We start from the raw sequence: 14828 nt of genomic DNA, 5'->3' as shown, positions 1-14828 counted from the left end.
ATCCCTTGACTTTAAGCCCATTAATTAGTTTGTAAAGAACAGTACACTTTTTTATTGTATTTTTGTGACAATCAGGTGTATATATATATATATATATATATATATATATATATATAGCAGATATTGGGCTAGTCCTAGGACAGACAGAGGCGGCACTCCGGGACTTGAATGCAAAAGGGTATTTTACTTGAAACCGACGTTTCAGAGCCCACTGGGCTCTTTTATCAAGGTAAATAAACAATAAAACTCATGTTACCTCTATAGCCAGAAGGAGACCCACGTACCACAGCATGTTAAGCACCCGCTAACCGTAAGTAGCCCGGAAGTGACGTGTGTAAAGGAACTACACGGATAGTAACATAGCAACCAATAAACAAAAACACAGAGACTGTGACTAGATAGAATACACACACCAACACAGTGTGTATACTATTGTAACAAGCAACGTAGAAGGACAAAAAGAATACATAAAGAATGCACATAGAAAATTGTATAAAATGACCAATGTCTGCAACATGATCAGTCTCGGGCATAGTCACGACACACAGTATAGTATCTGACCATATCCAAATGTTCCGATCCAGAGATAGAAAGAAACAGCGACTGGAAAACACATCATGATTGAAATATAAACACTAAATATATATATAAGAAAACAGTGGTATCTATAGAATCCCTACGGACAATTTTGCATACTCTCACTTGTTCCACATCTTTTGTGGTTTATTATAGAGTATGTCCCTGGTAGGTAAAACGACTAGGACTTTTAAAGAGAGGATGGCCCTACATCGGTCCGCCATAAGGGGTACCCTGGAAGGGAAAACATTGACCAACCCGTGGGTCGTCATTTCAAATCAGCTGGACATAACCTCTCTAGTCTAAAATATAAAATTCTAGACCATGTACCCACATCACTTAGAGGAGGCAATAGGGCGGCAAAACTACTGCGTTTGGAAACCAAATGGATTTTTAGAACTCAACACTGTGCAGCCTGCTGGACTCAATTAAAAAATCGTATGGGGCTCTCTCCTTTAAACATTTATTTTTGCTAAATTATGCGTAGTGCTTCTATAGAAACCAATGTTTTCTTATATATATATTTTTTTTAGTTTTATATTTCAATCATGATGTGTTTTCCAGTCGCTATTTCTTTCTATCTTTGGATCGGAACATTTGGATATGGTCAGATACTATACTGTGTGTCGTGACTATGCCTGAGACTCATGTTGCAGACATTGGTCATTTTATACAATTTTCTATGTGCATTCTTTATGTAGTTATGTATTCTTTTTGTCCTTCTATGAAAAATCACCTTGAGATAGTTCACTACATCATAAACTTTGTAGTGTGTGTTTGTCATCCTGTAACTTTTACTAAATACATAAATTTTTCTTTTGATGGTTTTTCTGTGTTATTCAGCCATGTTAATCAGAAAGCCATTATAGATTACTGGAGCCTAATATACACATAAATTACTTTACATAAAGACCATAATGTTTTACATATTTGCATTCAGTAATTGGAGTAACAACAGTACTTGGTCACAGGCAGAAGAAATTCATCATCAACATCATAAACCAGTGACTCAAAAGACATAAGTCCATTTTAAAGGATAAGTCCATAGCTACCTCTCAGGGTAATATCACATAGCACTAAGGGAGAAATGTATCAAAGAGTTGAGAAGGGAACAAGTGGAGAAGTTACTCATAGCAACCAAGCAGCTTCTAACTAGCATTTATTAAGTGAATTCTATAAAAGGATAGGTAGATTGGTTGCTATGTGCAAGTCCTCAACTTGTCCACTCTTTAGAAGGTTTGATAAATCTCTCTTGGGGGGGGGAGAGGTATCAAGGCTTGGAGATAGATAAAGTACCAACCAATCAGCTTCTAACTGTCATTTTTAAACAAACTGTAAAGTGGTGGCACTTAGAAGCTTATTGGTTGGTACTTTATATCTCCCCCTTAATGTGTAAAGCACAGATCTAGAGTGATGAATAGAGATAACAGAGCCAATACATGTAGCTCCAAGTTTCCATTCACTACTACTGTATTTATTAAGTGGCTTATTCAGAGTGAGACATAAACAATTTTTTTTCCATGCATATGCTCACTTTGTGACTGTGTATAACTGCGGACAAGATCGGAGCTGGAATGTGCAGGCAGATGCAGTCATTGGGCATACAAACATAGCCAAGATACTGTAAGGGTGTGCAGCCGTAAAATGTGACTAAAACAGCCTTTGAAAAGTCACAAACACAGCTGTCTGGAGGGATCGGCGTTATGGGTGCTCTCACGCTGCCCAGAAAGTGTTTCCAGCCGGGTAGGGGCCTTTGTAATAATAAAATGTTTTAAATCCTGAGCTCATAATAATTTAAACTTGAGATAACATTTTATATATTAATTATACTCTTCTTCTTAGAGGCCCAGTCATCTGCAGCTTATTCATAATCAAGGTCTGTAGGATCTGGTCCCTCTAGTGAAATCAGCATCAGGTTATTTAGTGCTGGCACCACAGAATTAATTTTTTTATACAGCTCGAGATAGTGTCCCCACAGATTTTTTTTTTTCTGCTCCTACACAGAGAGAATGAACGCAGGACTATTCCCTTTAATGTGTTCAGGCAACTGTTCCCACCTGAACAGCGCACCCTTGCTTTTATACAGGGGGAGGGATCTCTGTCCTCCAGCCTGACACCAGCCTGGCACTGTGATGGACAACCCGGCACTTTCCCCGCCACAATGCCGTGTTCCCTGCCAGGCACTTCCTACGCCTCAATGCCGTGTCCCCTGCCCAGCTTCCGGCACCTGGTACCCTCACTAACGTGTCCTTATTGCCGGCGGACCCGGAGCCTCCGATGTGAAGAACATTTCACATCGGCACAGCTCAGTGTCACATCTGTGTCAGTGGCAACAAGGACATGTTGAGGGTGACCAGGAGACAGGGGACGCGGTGCATTGGGGGAGTGCTGGACAGTGGACACAGAATTGGGGCAGAGGAAACTGCGGGACGGTAGCTGTTTCTTGCCGGGCGTTGTTCCAGCAACAAATAGCCTGGAGAGAACACTGCTGAAGATGACAACGCATACTCATTCCTGCAAAAAAAAACAAAACTAAAACTGCGGCAACCGTGTTTAAACAGTGACTACATAATGCCGTGCACACTCCTTTTACACAAACAGTGACTACACAATGCCGTGCACACTCCTTTTACACAGTGACTACACACTGCCGTGCACACTCCTTTTACACAAACAGTGACTACACAATACCGTGCACACTCCTTTTACACAAACAGTGACTACACACTGCCGTGCACACTCCTTTTACACAAACAATGACTACACAATGCCGTGCACACTCCTTTTACACAGTGACTACACACTGCCATGCACACTCCTTTTACACAAACAGTGACTACACACTGCCATGCACACTCCTTTTACACAAACTGACTACACACTGCCATGCACACTCCTTTTACACAAACTGACTACACAATACCGTGCACACTCCTTTTACACAAACTGACTACACACTGCCGTGCACACTCCTTTTCCACAGTGACTACACAATGCCGTGCACACTCCTTTTACACAAACTGACTACACAATGCCGTGCACACTCCTTTTACACAGTGACTACACAATGCCGTGCACACTCCTTTTACACAAACAGTGACTACACAATGCCGTGCACACTCCTTTTACACAGTGACTACACAATGCCGTGCACACTCCTTTTACACAAACAGTGACTACACAATACCGTGCACACTCCTTTTACACAAACTGACTACACACTGCCGTGCAGTCCTTTTACACAGTGACTACACAATGCCATGCACACTCATTTTACACAAACAGTGACTACACACTGCCGTGCACACTCCTTTTACAGTGACTACACACTGCCGTGCACACTCCTTTTACACAAACAGTGACTACACGCTGCCGTGCACACTCCTTTTACACAAACAGTGACTACACACTGCCGTGCACATTCCTTTTACACAAACAGTGACTACACAATGCCGTGCACACTCCTTTTACACAAACAGTGACTACACACTGCCGTGCACACTCCTTTTACGCAAACAGTGACTACACAATGCCGTGCACACTCCTTTTACGCAAACAGTGACTACACAAAGCCGTGCACACTCCTTTTACACAAACAGTGACTACACAAAGCCGTGCACACTCCTTTTACACAAACAGTGACTACACAATGCCGTGCACACTCCTTTTACACAAACAGTGACTACACAATGCCGTGCACACTCCTTTTACACAAACAGTGACTACACACTGCCGTGCACACTCCTTTTACACAGTGACTACACACTGCCATGCACACTCCTTTTACACAAACAGTGACTACATACTGCCGTGCACACTCCTTTTACACAAACAGTGACTACACAATGCCGTGCACACTCCTTTTACACAAACAGTGACTACACACTGCCGTGCACACTCCTTTTACACAAACAGTGACTACACAATGCCGTGCACACTCCTTTTACACAAACAGTGACTACACAATGCCGTGCACACTCCTTTTACACAAACAATGATTCATGCTAAGTTGGGGGAAGAGGAAGCCTGCACATATTTTTAAGTGGTGTTATTAAAAAAAAAAAAAAACTTCCTATTTGTGTCTGCTTCACTTCACAACTTACATGATCCAAGCCACTTGAGTACTCATGATAGGTCCGATTCAGCAAAGATCGCAGTTGCTTATATGCACGCAATCACCCTATTCTGCAGTGCGCGAACCAGCCACTGCGATCAGAAATGCGATCCCAGTGGTGATGCAGACCCTTCTTTTTGTGATTGACAGGAAGTGCCGTTTGTGGGTGGTGACATGGGGAGTGATCGTGCGAATGCAGGCGTGCCATTGCGTATGAACGCCGTTGCATGGGCATACATAAATTAGCCACTGCGATACCAGACACAGCCTGAGGCCTCATAGAGTGCACTGAAGTAAGCAATTCCTGAGTGAGGTCGGACCTGCCTCAACTGTGGGTATGGGTCTGATGTTACAGATTGTTTCACTATGTTGCCAAAGTACATGGATGTGAGTAACGGGAAGTGGGCGTCCTTATATCAGGCTGCGATCACAGGGCCTGATTCAGACCTGGACGCTATTTGCGGACGGTCGTTCAAAAAAAGGGACCGGCTATTTAAATTGTGCGCTCGCTCATTGCGGTTTGTTGACGCCTCTATGTCTGAGCGAGCGAGCGAAAAATGCGCTCGCTATTTTGTAAAGACACCCCTTTGCCGTTCGCATCACACGTCATCTCTGGTATTTATTTGATTAATCGGGTACATCGAAAGGCATCTGAACTGCTCGCAGTGCTTGTGGTAGTTTTTTCCTACCGCAATCACTGCGAGCAGTTCAGGCTAAAAGACAACCAAGTGACGTGGTTGATGACGCTCCTTTACTAATTATGCACTCACATTAAACGCCCTTTTGACCGTTAGGCACGCCTGCGTTCGGATCTCCACTCCCCCGTTTTCAAGCACCTTCCCGTTACCACCCACAAACGGTACATTCTGTCAATCAAATTAGCAGGCATTCGCTGTTTCGCGACCGTTCGATTTCTGACCACAATGACTGGTTTGCGCATGCGCAGTTGTGCGAACATCGCTCAGAGCGAACAAGCGTCCGCTTACGAGCGGCTGTGAATCAGGCCCACAATGCGAATGCAAACATTTACATGTCACCGCTGATATTAGCAACTGCGTTGCGTGCGTAGAAGCAGAATAGCCATCTGCAGTGAGTCAGACCCTATGTGCACTATCTGGTCATTAGCTGTACTGCAGTCACTTTGTGCTCGTTTGTTTTATCAGTGTCAGAGGTCACTTTGAAGCCACACACATAGTAATATACCCTGTATTCAGCTCTGTCTCAGTCTGACTGTGAGACTATTTATATGTTTAATATGTCAAGTAAGGAAAATTTGAGTTCCTAAAAAGTTATATTTCTAGCATTTATTACTATAATACTCAAAAACTCTGTTTCATATTGATGTGATATCTTTACTGTAATAAGTATAAGTTTTTAATATGAATTCTTCCAATTTTATATGTTGGACTCCCAAAATTAGATAGCCTGCAGTTTGCAGGCACTGGTTCAACAGTCCAGCTTTTAAGGATTTCTATGGTTGAGCACAGATGGTTAAATCAAATGACTGAGGTACTAATTAAGTCACCTGTGCCCAAGCATGGTTATCCTTAAAACTTGGACTGTTTGGGTGACTTCAGGACATAGTTTGGGAACCTCCCATCTATAGCAATCAAAACTGCAGACTGTTTGTATCCAAATAAAATAGCATTTGAATTTGGAGTCTTACATGTTTTTGATGTGTAACTATGTAGAACCAGTGAACTAATACCCAGTCACAGTTGTTATAGTATTTAAGATGCAGCCTAATACTCTGCCCCTAGGGTACATTTTGTGGTGTGCTCATTTTGATGCATCTTAAGCTGGGTACTCACTAGACCAGTGGTGAGGAACCTTTTTTCTGCCAAGCGCCATTTTTGATATATAAAGTTATTCGCGGGACCACTGCTGGCCACACCCCCTCCATGTGACATCACATGGGGGTTGGGGGGGGTCACAATCACCAGTGATTACAGCAATACCCAGAGTATCCTAAGGATGCTCCGGGGACCTGTAAGGGCAGTGGTATAACCATCTGAAGCATCCCGAGGACGCTTCAGGTGGCACTGCTGCATAGATTACGGCTGCAGGGCACCCTGCTAGCCAGATGAGGCTAGCAGGAAAAAGCTCCAAATGATTCTGCGGTCTTTATACAGCCCCTGGGCCTGAGGTTCCCCATCCCTGCACTAGACTATGGCCCTCATTCAGAGACGCTCGCAAGAAGCGACCGCTCGTTCTTAATGAGGACGACCACTTGTATTTTCAAGTGCGGCCTTCTGGTCGCTAGCTAAGCTGTGGGTTACCACCCACAGCTTTAGCGACCGACCAGGTTGATGGTCGCGATGGTCAAGACCATCGGGGCTTGCGACGAGACCCTAAGGTTGGGTCTCGGCAACCGCAAGCCCCAGGGAGCTTCCTGCTCTGATAAAGCAGGAAACTCCCCACTGACATCACTGCGGCCGCCCACAAAACGGCAGGCATTAAGGAACGCCGTTTATGAAACCATCCCCCTGCCACGCCTACAAAACGGGCCAAGCCGTCGCTCAACATTGACAGCCGGCCCTTTTGTAGTGAGCTCCAGGGCTTGCACAATCGCAGTGCGGCCGCTGCGCGTGTGCAGTACCTAAACATCAACCCAGTTGCGAGCGCTCGGCGTTTGCGACCGGGTCTGAATGAGGGCCTATATCTTGAACGATTTGGCCGATTCAGATGCATCGGAGCGACAAATCATTCATATCGTCCAGCGTATATGCACAATGCAGATTCGCACTCCCCGTGTCGTCTGTCACATCTTCAGATCTTTTTGTACATGCAGAAAGAGCTGATGACGCTAGCGAATGCAGAATGGCCCCTACTCTTCCCGCCCACCTCTCGCCGTAGCTGCCGGCATCGGCAAGTGTGTATGCACTTGCCCATGCCGGCATCCACGCCAGGTCCCATCACTCACAAGATCGTGCTGGGAACACATCTAATGTATACCCGGCTTTAGAAAGTCAGGTTGGCAGCAACTGCAGGGGTTCAACTTTTGGGTGGAAAAAGCTTGGCAGGTGGTGTGTTCCCTATGAAACTCAGGTTATGGATGTGTGCACATGCAAAATTAGAATATTATATTATTTTTAAAAGGTAAAAAATGCATGTTACTTGTGGAGGGAAGATGAGCCAGGCGGGGAGAGAGGGAGTTCTGGGCTTTAGAGGGTAGAACCAGCTATCCCTGCAAAACTACTGGATCTTTACACAAACCTCAATGGCATCTGTTCAATGGGAATCCTTTTGTACCAACCAATTGCACACAAATACCAACAGAATAAAAATATTCAAATGTACAATGATGTGTGTAATAAAGTCCTTTATCAAGTGTAACAACAGTAAAATTTATTTTGATTTGGAATCACTGTGTGTTTCTGTGATAGCAAATAAGTTCAACTTAATGATCTCTCTCAGGCATCCATTAAGCTGGGCATACACTATCTGTCAGATATCTGTCCAATCTGGCTGGTTGGAATGAAAACCTGGTAATGTATGGGAGCAAATGACAATCGAACATTTGTTCACAAGCACTGGAAAACAGACAAAAATGGTCGCTCAGCCAAATTGGTTAAATAAAACAAATTTAACCAATTTGAACAATTGTTTTTGTCTGTTTTCCAGTGTTTAAAACCATTTGCTCCCATAAATTACCAGGTTTTCATTCCAACCAGCCAGATTGGACAGATAATTGTATAGTGTATGCCCAGCATTAGCCATCAGCTCCTGGACCTAGGCCAATGTTTCTCAAACCTGGTCCTCGTGGAACTCGTTAACAGTGCATGTTTTCCAGATTATCTAGCTGTAGTATAGGTTATGGTTCAATGAGGACAGAGTTTAAGAAATACTGAGAGAGAGAGAGAGAGAATATATATAATTTATGCAGATTTGTGGAAAGCCGTCAGAGGCGGGCTAACGAGACAGAGTTGTAGCTGCTGCTTTCTACAGGTTCTATTTTATTCACACCTGATAGCGAATGCATACTTAGATATTAAAAAAAGAAAAACAAATTTTTAATACATGGGTGTAAGTTTCCTTTACGCATGTCTGACATACACCAGGCACCTATGTTGTGGGTGCAAACTTGCACACTTCTTGTGATTTTTGCAACTCTACATATACGGGCATTGTGGTTTTCTGTGAACACATTTTACATATGCAAATGCATTCAAACTCAACAACAGGTAACCTATTATTGGCAGTGACAGGGAGCAGGCCATTGAGTCAGAGAGAGAAAAACACCAACAAAAATGCTGGGTACACATTAGACCACAGGTTCTCAAACTCGGTCCTCAGGACCCCACACAGTGCATGTTTTCCAGGTCTCCTCACACTCACAAGTAAAATAATTAGCTTCACCTGTGGATCTTTCAAAATGTGTCAGTAATGAATACACCTGTGCACCTGCTGTGTGACCTGGAAAACGTGACTTGTGTGGGGTCCTGAGGACCGAGTTTGAGAACCACTGCATTAGACAATGTGTACCCAGCATAACATTGCCGGCGACTGGACCCAGCAAGTGCATACACATTTGCCGATGCCGCGTGCGACAGGGGGAGGGACGTGTCGTGCTGCATTCTGCAGCATGGCATCATTGGTGACATCCCGTCAGCCCTGCTGCGAGATGTCGCTAGCCACCTGCGGGAGCAAGCATATCATATAGTGTGTGCCCGGCTTAAGACTGGAGACTGCAAAATTGTATCCAAATAAAATAGCAAGCATATGCTTGTAACCATACAATCAAACATGCATTAATGCTTGGTACACACCAGGTGATGTTAGTACCCAGTAACGGCACGATATATCAGGCGGTCCGTACACACTGCATGATCTGGTGTACAACCGCCCGATATGTCATTCCTCCGCTGCATCCAGAACCATGGTGTCGGCCGTCAGATTGACCTGCTCTGCAGGCAGATCTGAAATGCGGCGAACAGTACACAGAAGTGCGCGATAGTGCGTATACATTGGACAATTTGTTGTTTTCAATTCGTCCCAAAACGACAGATCATCCAATATATCGTCTAGTGTGTACACAGCTTTAAACTATACAGTGGTGGAAGTGTTTATTTAAATTGCTTTTTATATTTATATTTGATACTTATTTAATCTGCTGCCTGAACTGGATAATTTTTCGGCCAGATGCCGCTGCATGTTTTAACATAATTAGATAAATAATAATAAACAAAAAACTTAAAGTTTATTTTTCCTTATACGGGCAGCTGTCTGTCTGCGTACAACAATGCGGTAAATACATTGAGCCTTAGTTAGAGTTTATGCCTATTTTCAGAACACAAAATTAGAGATGTTGCTTGATGGTATTAGTAGTAAGTGCCACAGTCATATTAACCCATTTTCACACAATATAATAAAGTGTCACAAACATGGAGTGGAATAGTGTCTTGGCAGTGTCACCATCATTGTTCGATTTCTCACCTGACCACCAGGACCGGTAAATGATACAGCGCTAGAAACCGATCTGGGGATGTGTCCTTAGTTAATTGCATCTCCAGGTGGCGTGCTACACTTACTTGTACACCCCCTTCCACCTGCTTCTCTGGTCCTCCTCGCCAGGCAGAAAGGGCCACAAGATGTGCACAAGTCTAGATATGGATGCATTTTTGTGGACATGCTAATTAAAAAAATAAATCCTCCACAAAAAGATTAAAGTGTGCCCAACTACACAAGGAGTTCATTGTTCACCGTTTCGGAGAACCCACTACCACAGTAACAAAAAAAATAAAATAAAATATCTTGGACATTATTAGTGTTTTTCAGCAAATACATTGAAAACTGGAGATGCCTAGTGAAGCCGTGTGAATGATTAATTTGTCTCTTTAAATGTGTTAGTAACAGCTGGCAAACATTCCTTGAAATAAGCATTTCTAATTGTGAAAGCCAGTTGGTAAGTAATGAGCAGGGACCCAAGGGCTCTATTCTGTCTACTGGGCCTTTGGCTGCGGCCCCTAGTTACTTCCTGCTTCAGGCCCTACCAGCTCTTTTCTCTGCTGCAGGCTTGTATTAGGAGCTGTGTGAGGGGATGCAGTTTGTCAGGGCACAATGTGGACAATATTCATTCCCCTGAGCAGGTAAAGGTGAGTAACCCCAAAATATAGTCACTGAGAACCCTTGCTAAATGACACACTCACTAATTAGCAAACCCCAGAACATAACAATATTACTTCCATACACATCACCTCCCAACACTAGAAGACCTCTATTAGACCACTGACCCCTGCAGGCCATTGAACACAAGGTATGAGCGCAACAGCAACAATAGGTAAATACTTATACTCTCTCAGTTAAACAAAAGATCACAGGAAAAGTTCCTTTGTAGTGCGGTGTGACCCTGGATTTGGGTCTTCAGTAAGTGGTAAACATCACATGGACATAGAGAGCAATAAGTCTACTTTGGTATTCTAATGCTGACCACACACACTGCAATAGGCCCAACAAATCACATAGACAGGATTTAAAAGCTAAAAAAAAACAAAACACCTTTTCCAACAATCTAATTGAAATCAATAGGATTATCATCAGCCATGTTGTTAAATGCAATCGAACTGTACAATTAGGCTAATAGAGCTCATCTGTGGCTTACAGGCCCCTGTGATTACAGAAGATATCCAATTTGGCCATGCTGGGCATAATCTATACAATTATGGAGCCGATCCTCCAGATATTGGCAGATCGCCCCAATAACTGTACTGTGTGTGACCGATGATGAAATATCGATCAGTTGGCCATGCTGGATTGTCCAGCATATCCGTCTGATGCAATATTTTGTCAATTCATAGTCAGCCGCATCGGGCAGTGTATGCCCAGCCACGGCCTACCAACAGACTTTTCCCCAGTTCTTCCAAGGGGAGAAACGGAGGAAATGTCTCCTCCCAAGGGAAGAAGCACAGATATCGGGGCCAATACACTGAGATATCTTCAGTGTATGCCTGTGATAACTGCAGGGTGTCAGACAAAATGTCTGACCTGCATTTTATCTGGCAGTGTACGCCCAGCATTACACATGATGTTAAACTGAACTCTAATCTTGGTGCTTTGGGTGAGCAGTAGAGTTGCACCAGGTGTGGCCAGTGTAAGTAACTAATCTGTATTGGAGCTACACGTGTTTGCACAGAACACTCATACTAGTAAGCACCATAACAGCCATAGAGAACCTACCTCTAGTTTGGGCCTATGTCGCCAAGAATACATCCTACATTGTACAATATGTAGACTACACAAGTGAACCCAAATATTGGTCCCTAGTTAGTGTATGGCTCTCACAAGCTCACAGAGTTACAGCTGCCGGTATACGGATTAGTGGAACAGAAACAGGATCAATTCAGAGGAAGTGGTAGAGTGAGCTAGTTCTAGTTCATGTGGGGACTCAATGTTCTGGAAGATGTATCCAAGTCAGTACACAAATTACAAAAAACAAAATTCTTACAATGAAACATTTCAATCAGATTACCAAGAAAAAAAATCAAAATAAAAATAAAACCCAAGTATCGTCTTCCAGAGTCATTGATTGAGAGTGCTGAATTTTCTGAAAAAAAAAAAAAATAATGATTTTTTTTTTTCTGTTTTTTTTTTAAGATTTACATTTTTTTCTTGGTAAAAATGAACATTGTATTTCATGTCCTCATGATTTTGTCTCCTCTTTCATGAATGAACTTGTGTCTTTAAAAAGAAAGGGGTCTTCCAGAGGTAGTTCTGCTATGGCAGGGGCTCCAGGCGAGCTGTCCACAAACATGTCCGGGATATCCTTTCCAAAATAGATCTTACTGTTTGCAGCGATGGCTTGGTACTTAATCAGTTGCAGGTATTCAGGGGTTAGTTTCAGCTGCAGCAAAAAGGGCAAACAAATACATTTAGGTCAAGGATAAAACTATGTAATATTGTATAGCAAACCAAGAATAATAAAGATGGAGATCTGGGAATGACAGGAGAGTTGTAATGTAATAGACCTTTTCAAACACAGGTTGCACTCTTGGCCATGTTGCCACCGAAGCTGCAGCTTGTTTGGTACATTTGTCCAATTGGACAAAAAGTATTGCAAAGGCTCAAAAATTAAAAGTATACTAAATAAACACATCCTAAATCAGAAGAATGATTGGGAGGTATACAAAGAGGTAATACAGAACAGAGCATGCAGAGATGAATTGTGTGCAAACAGATAGTGGAATAATATGGGAGAGAAAAATATCCATCAGTATGTAGATAATTGGAATGATTCTGAGTTGGGAGCAGAGCAAAAGAGCAAGTACCTTTGCACCTTGGCAAAACTATGTTGCATTGCAGGTGGGGTACATTTATAATGTGCATATATAGTTAGATTTGGGAGAGGTGTGTCCAAACTCAAATCTAAATTGCAGTGTGAAAATCAAGCTGTCCAGTATTTGTGGGCTACATGTATCAGCAGCCGGTATTCACTCTACATGCTAAAAATATAAATGTATTTGCACCCCTTAGCAGTGCAACATGGTTTGTCCAGGTGTGAAGTCCAGTGGCATAACTAGGGTATTTGGAGCCCAGGTCAAGATGAAAAATGGAGCACCGTCCCAGCCCCCGCCACCCACCCCCATGTGTGCGCGCCGAAGGTGTGCATGGCAAAAAGTGGGCGTGGTCACATGCCACAAGGGGCATGTCAACATGGCACACCCCCGTTTCTCATTACTCTGGGAACATTACTTTCCATTCTATATGCACCTTAATGCCTCCCGTAGTAGTGCCCCTTATGCAATGTCCCCAGTAGTGCACCCTTATATAGTGCCTCCAGTAGTAGTCTCCCTTATACAGTGCCCCAAGTGGTTCCCCTTATACAGTCCCCCCCCTAGGCAGCACACCCAGTAGTGGTCCCCCTTATGCAGGCTCCCAGAAGTACCGTATACAGTACCCCCAGTATGCAGTGCCTACAGTAGTGGTCACTCTTATGCAGGCCCCAATAGTGGTCCCCCTTATACAGTGTCCCCAGTAGTGCCTGTTATACAATGCCTCCAGTAGTGCCCCTTATACAGTGCCCCCAGTAGTGGTCCCCCTTATGCAGACCCCCAGTAGTGGTCCCCCTTATACAGTGCCCCCCCTTATGCAGACCCCAAGTAGTGCCCTTTATACAATGCCTCCAGTATTGCCCGTTATACAGTGCCTCCAGTAGTATATATATATATTATATTACAGTATTATATATATTATAGTTTATATATATATATATATACATATACATACATGCATACATACATATACATACATATATATATACATATACACACACACACACACACACAGACATACATACTGTGTCTGCTCCTCCGTCCTCCTGCTCGGTACTATGGGAGAGACGTCATGACGTGTCTCCAATCACCCACTGCAGGAGCCGGAAGGCGGAGCTCATGAGTAAGCTCCAGCTCCGGGCGCAGCAGGCAATGAGAGTGTCTGACTCTCATTGGCTTCTGCTAAAACACACACACTGCCGCTGGGTAGTACGAGTTTGCTACCCAGCGCCGACGGAGGGGTGTGTTACTGTGTAGTGCGGATCGCATTCACTGCAGTCCGCACTACACTGACTTTACTGAGCCACGGCCGGCGGCGCCCAGGACACGAGCCCCGGCCGACCTGCCCTGGTTACGCCAATGGTGAAGTTATTTGCTTTCTTTGCTTCCCTCCCCAATGTGTGCAGAGAAGAATATTATGGAACAGTAATATAACAGGGATAAATGTAATAGCCTGTAACGTGCAGGCATCAGCGAGATGCTGTTGAGTCTGGCTGATGTTTTAAAACAGGGATGGGGAACCTCAGGCCTTGGGGCCGTATAAGGCCCAGGGAATCATTTGGTCTGGCCCTCATAGCTTTTTTCTGCTAGCCTCATCTGGCTAGCAGGGTGCCTAGAATAGCACCCTTCAGCCAGAATCTATTCAGCAGTGCCGCCTGAAGCATCCTTAGGACCCTTTTGACGGTACACCGCTGCCCTTACACCTCTGGGTATTGCTGTAAGCAACGGTGATTGTGGCTCCGCCCCGTGTGATGTCACATTGAGGGACCGCAGCCTGCACTGGGCCCACGAATGATGAATATATATATATATATATATATATATATATATATATATATATATATATATATATATATATATATATATATATA

The 14828-nt window shown here is 43.7% G+C and overlaps 1 protein-coding gene across 1 annotated transcript in view; it reads right to left on the bottom strand.

The window, feature by feature from the left end:
- Positions 1–9873: 9873 nt before the first annotated feature.
- The window catches only part of ERLIN2 (ER lipid raft associated 2), a 32946-nt gene continuing 27991 nt past the window's right edge, over positions 9874–14828 (bottom strand). The window contains exon 12 of the mRNA XM_088453042.1: positions 9874–12530. Coding sequence (XP_088309168.1) covers positions 12330–12530 — 201 coding nt within the window. The 3' untranslated portion in view covers positions 9874–12329. The remainder of the gene's footprint in view (positions 12531–14828) is intronic.

Source organism: Taudactylus pleione, unplaced genomic scaffold, assembly GCF_031769625.1.
Source record: "Taudactylus pleione unplaced genomic scaffold, aTauple2 ptg000567l, whole genome shotgun sequence".
Classification (NCBI taxonomy): Eukaryota; Metazoa; Chordata; class Amphibia; order Anura; family Myobatrachidae; genus Taudactylus; species Taudactylus pleione.
This window is presented reverse-complemented; position numbering and strand designations above follow the sequence as displayed.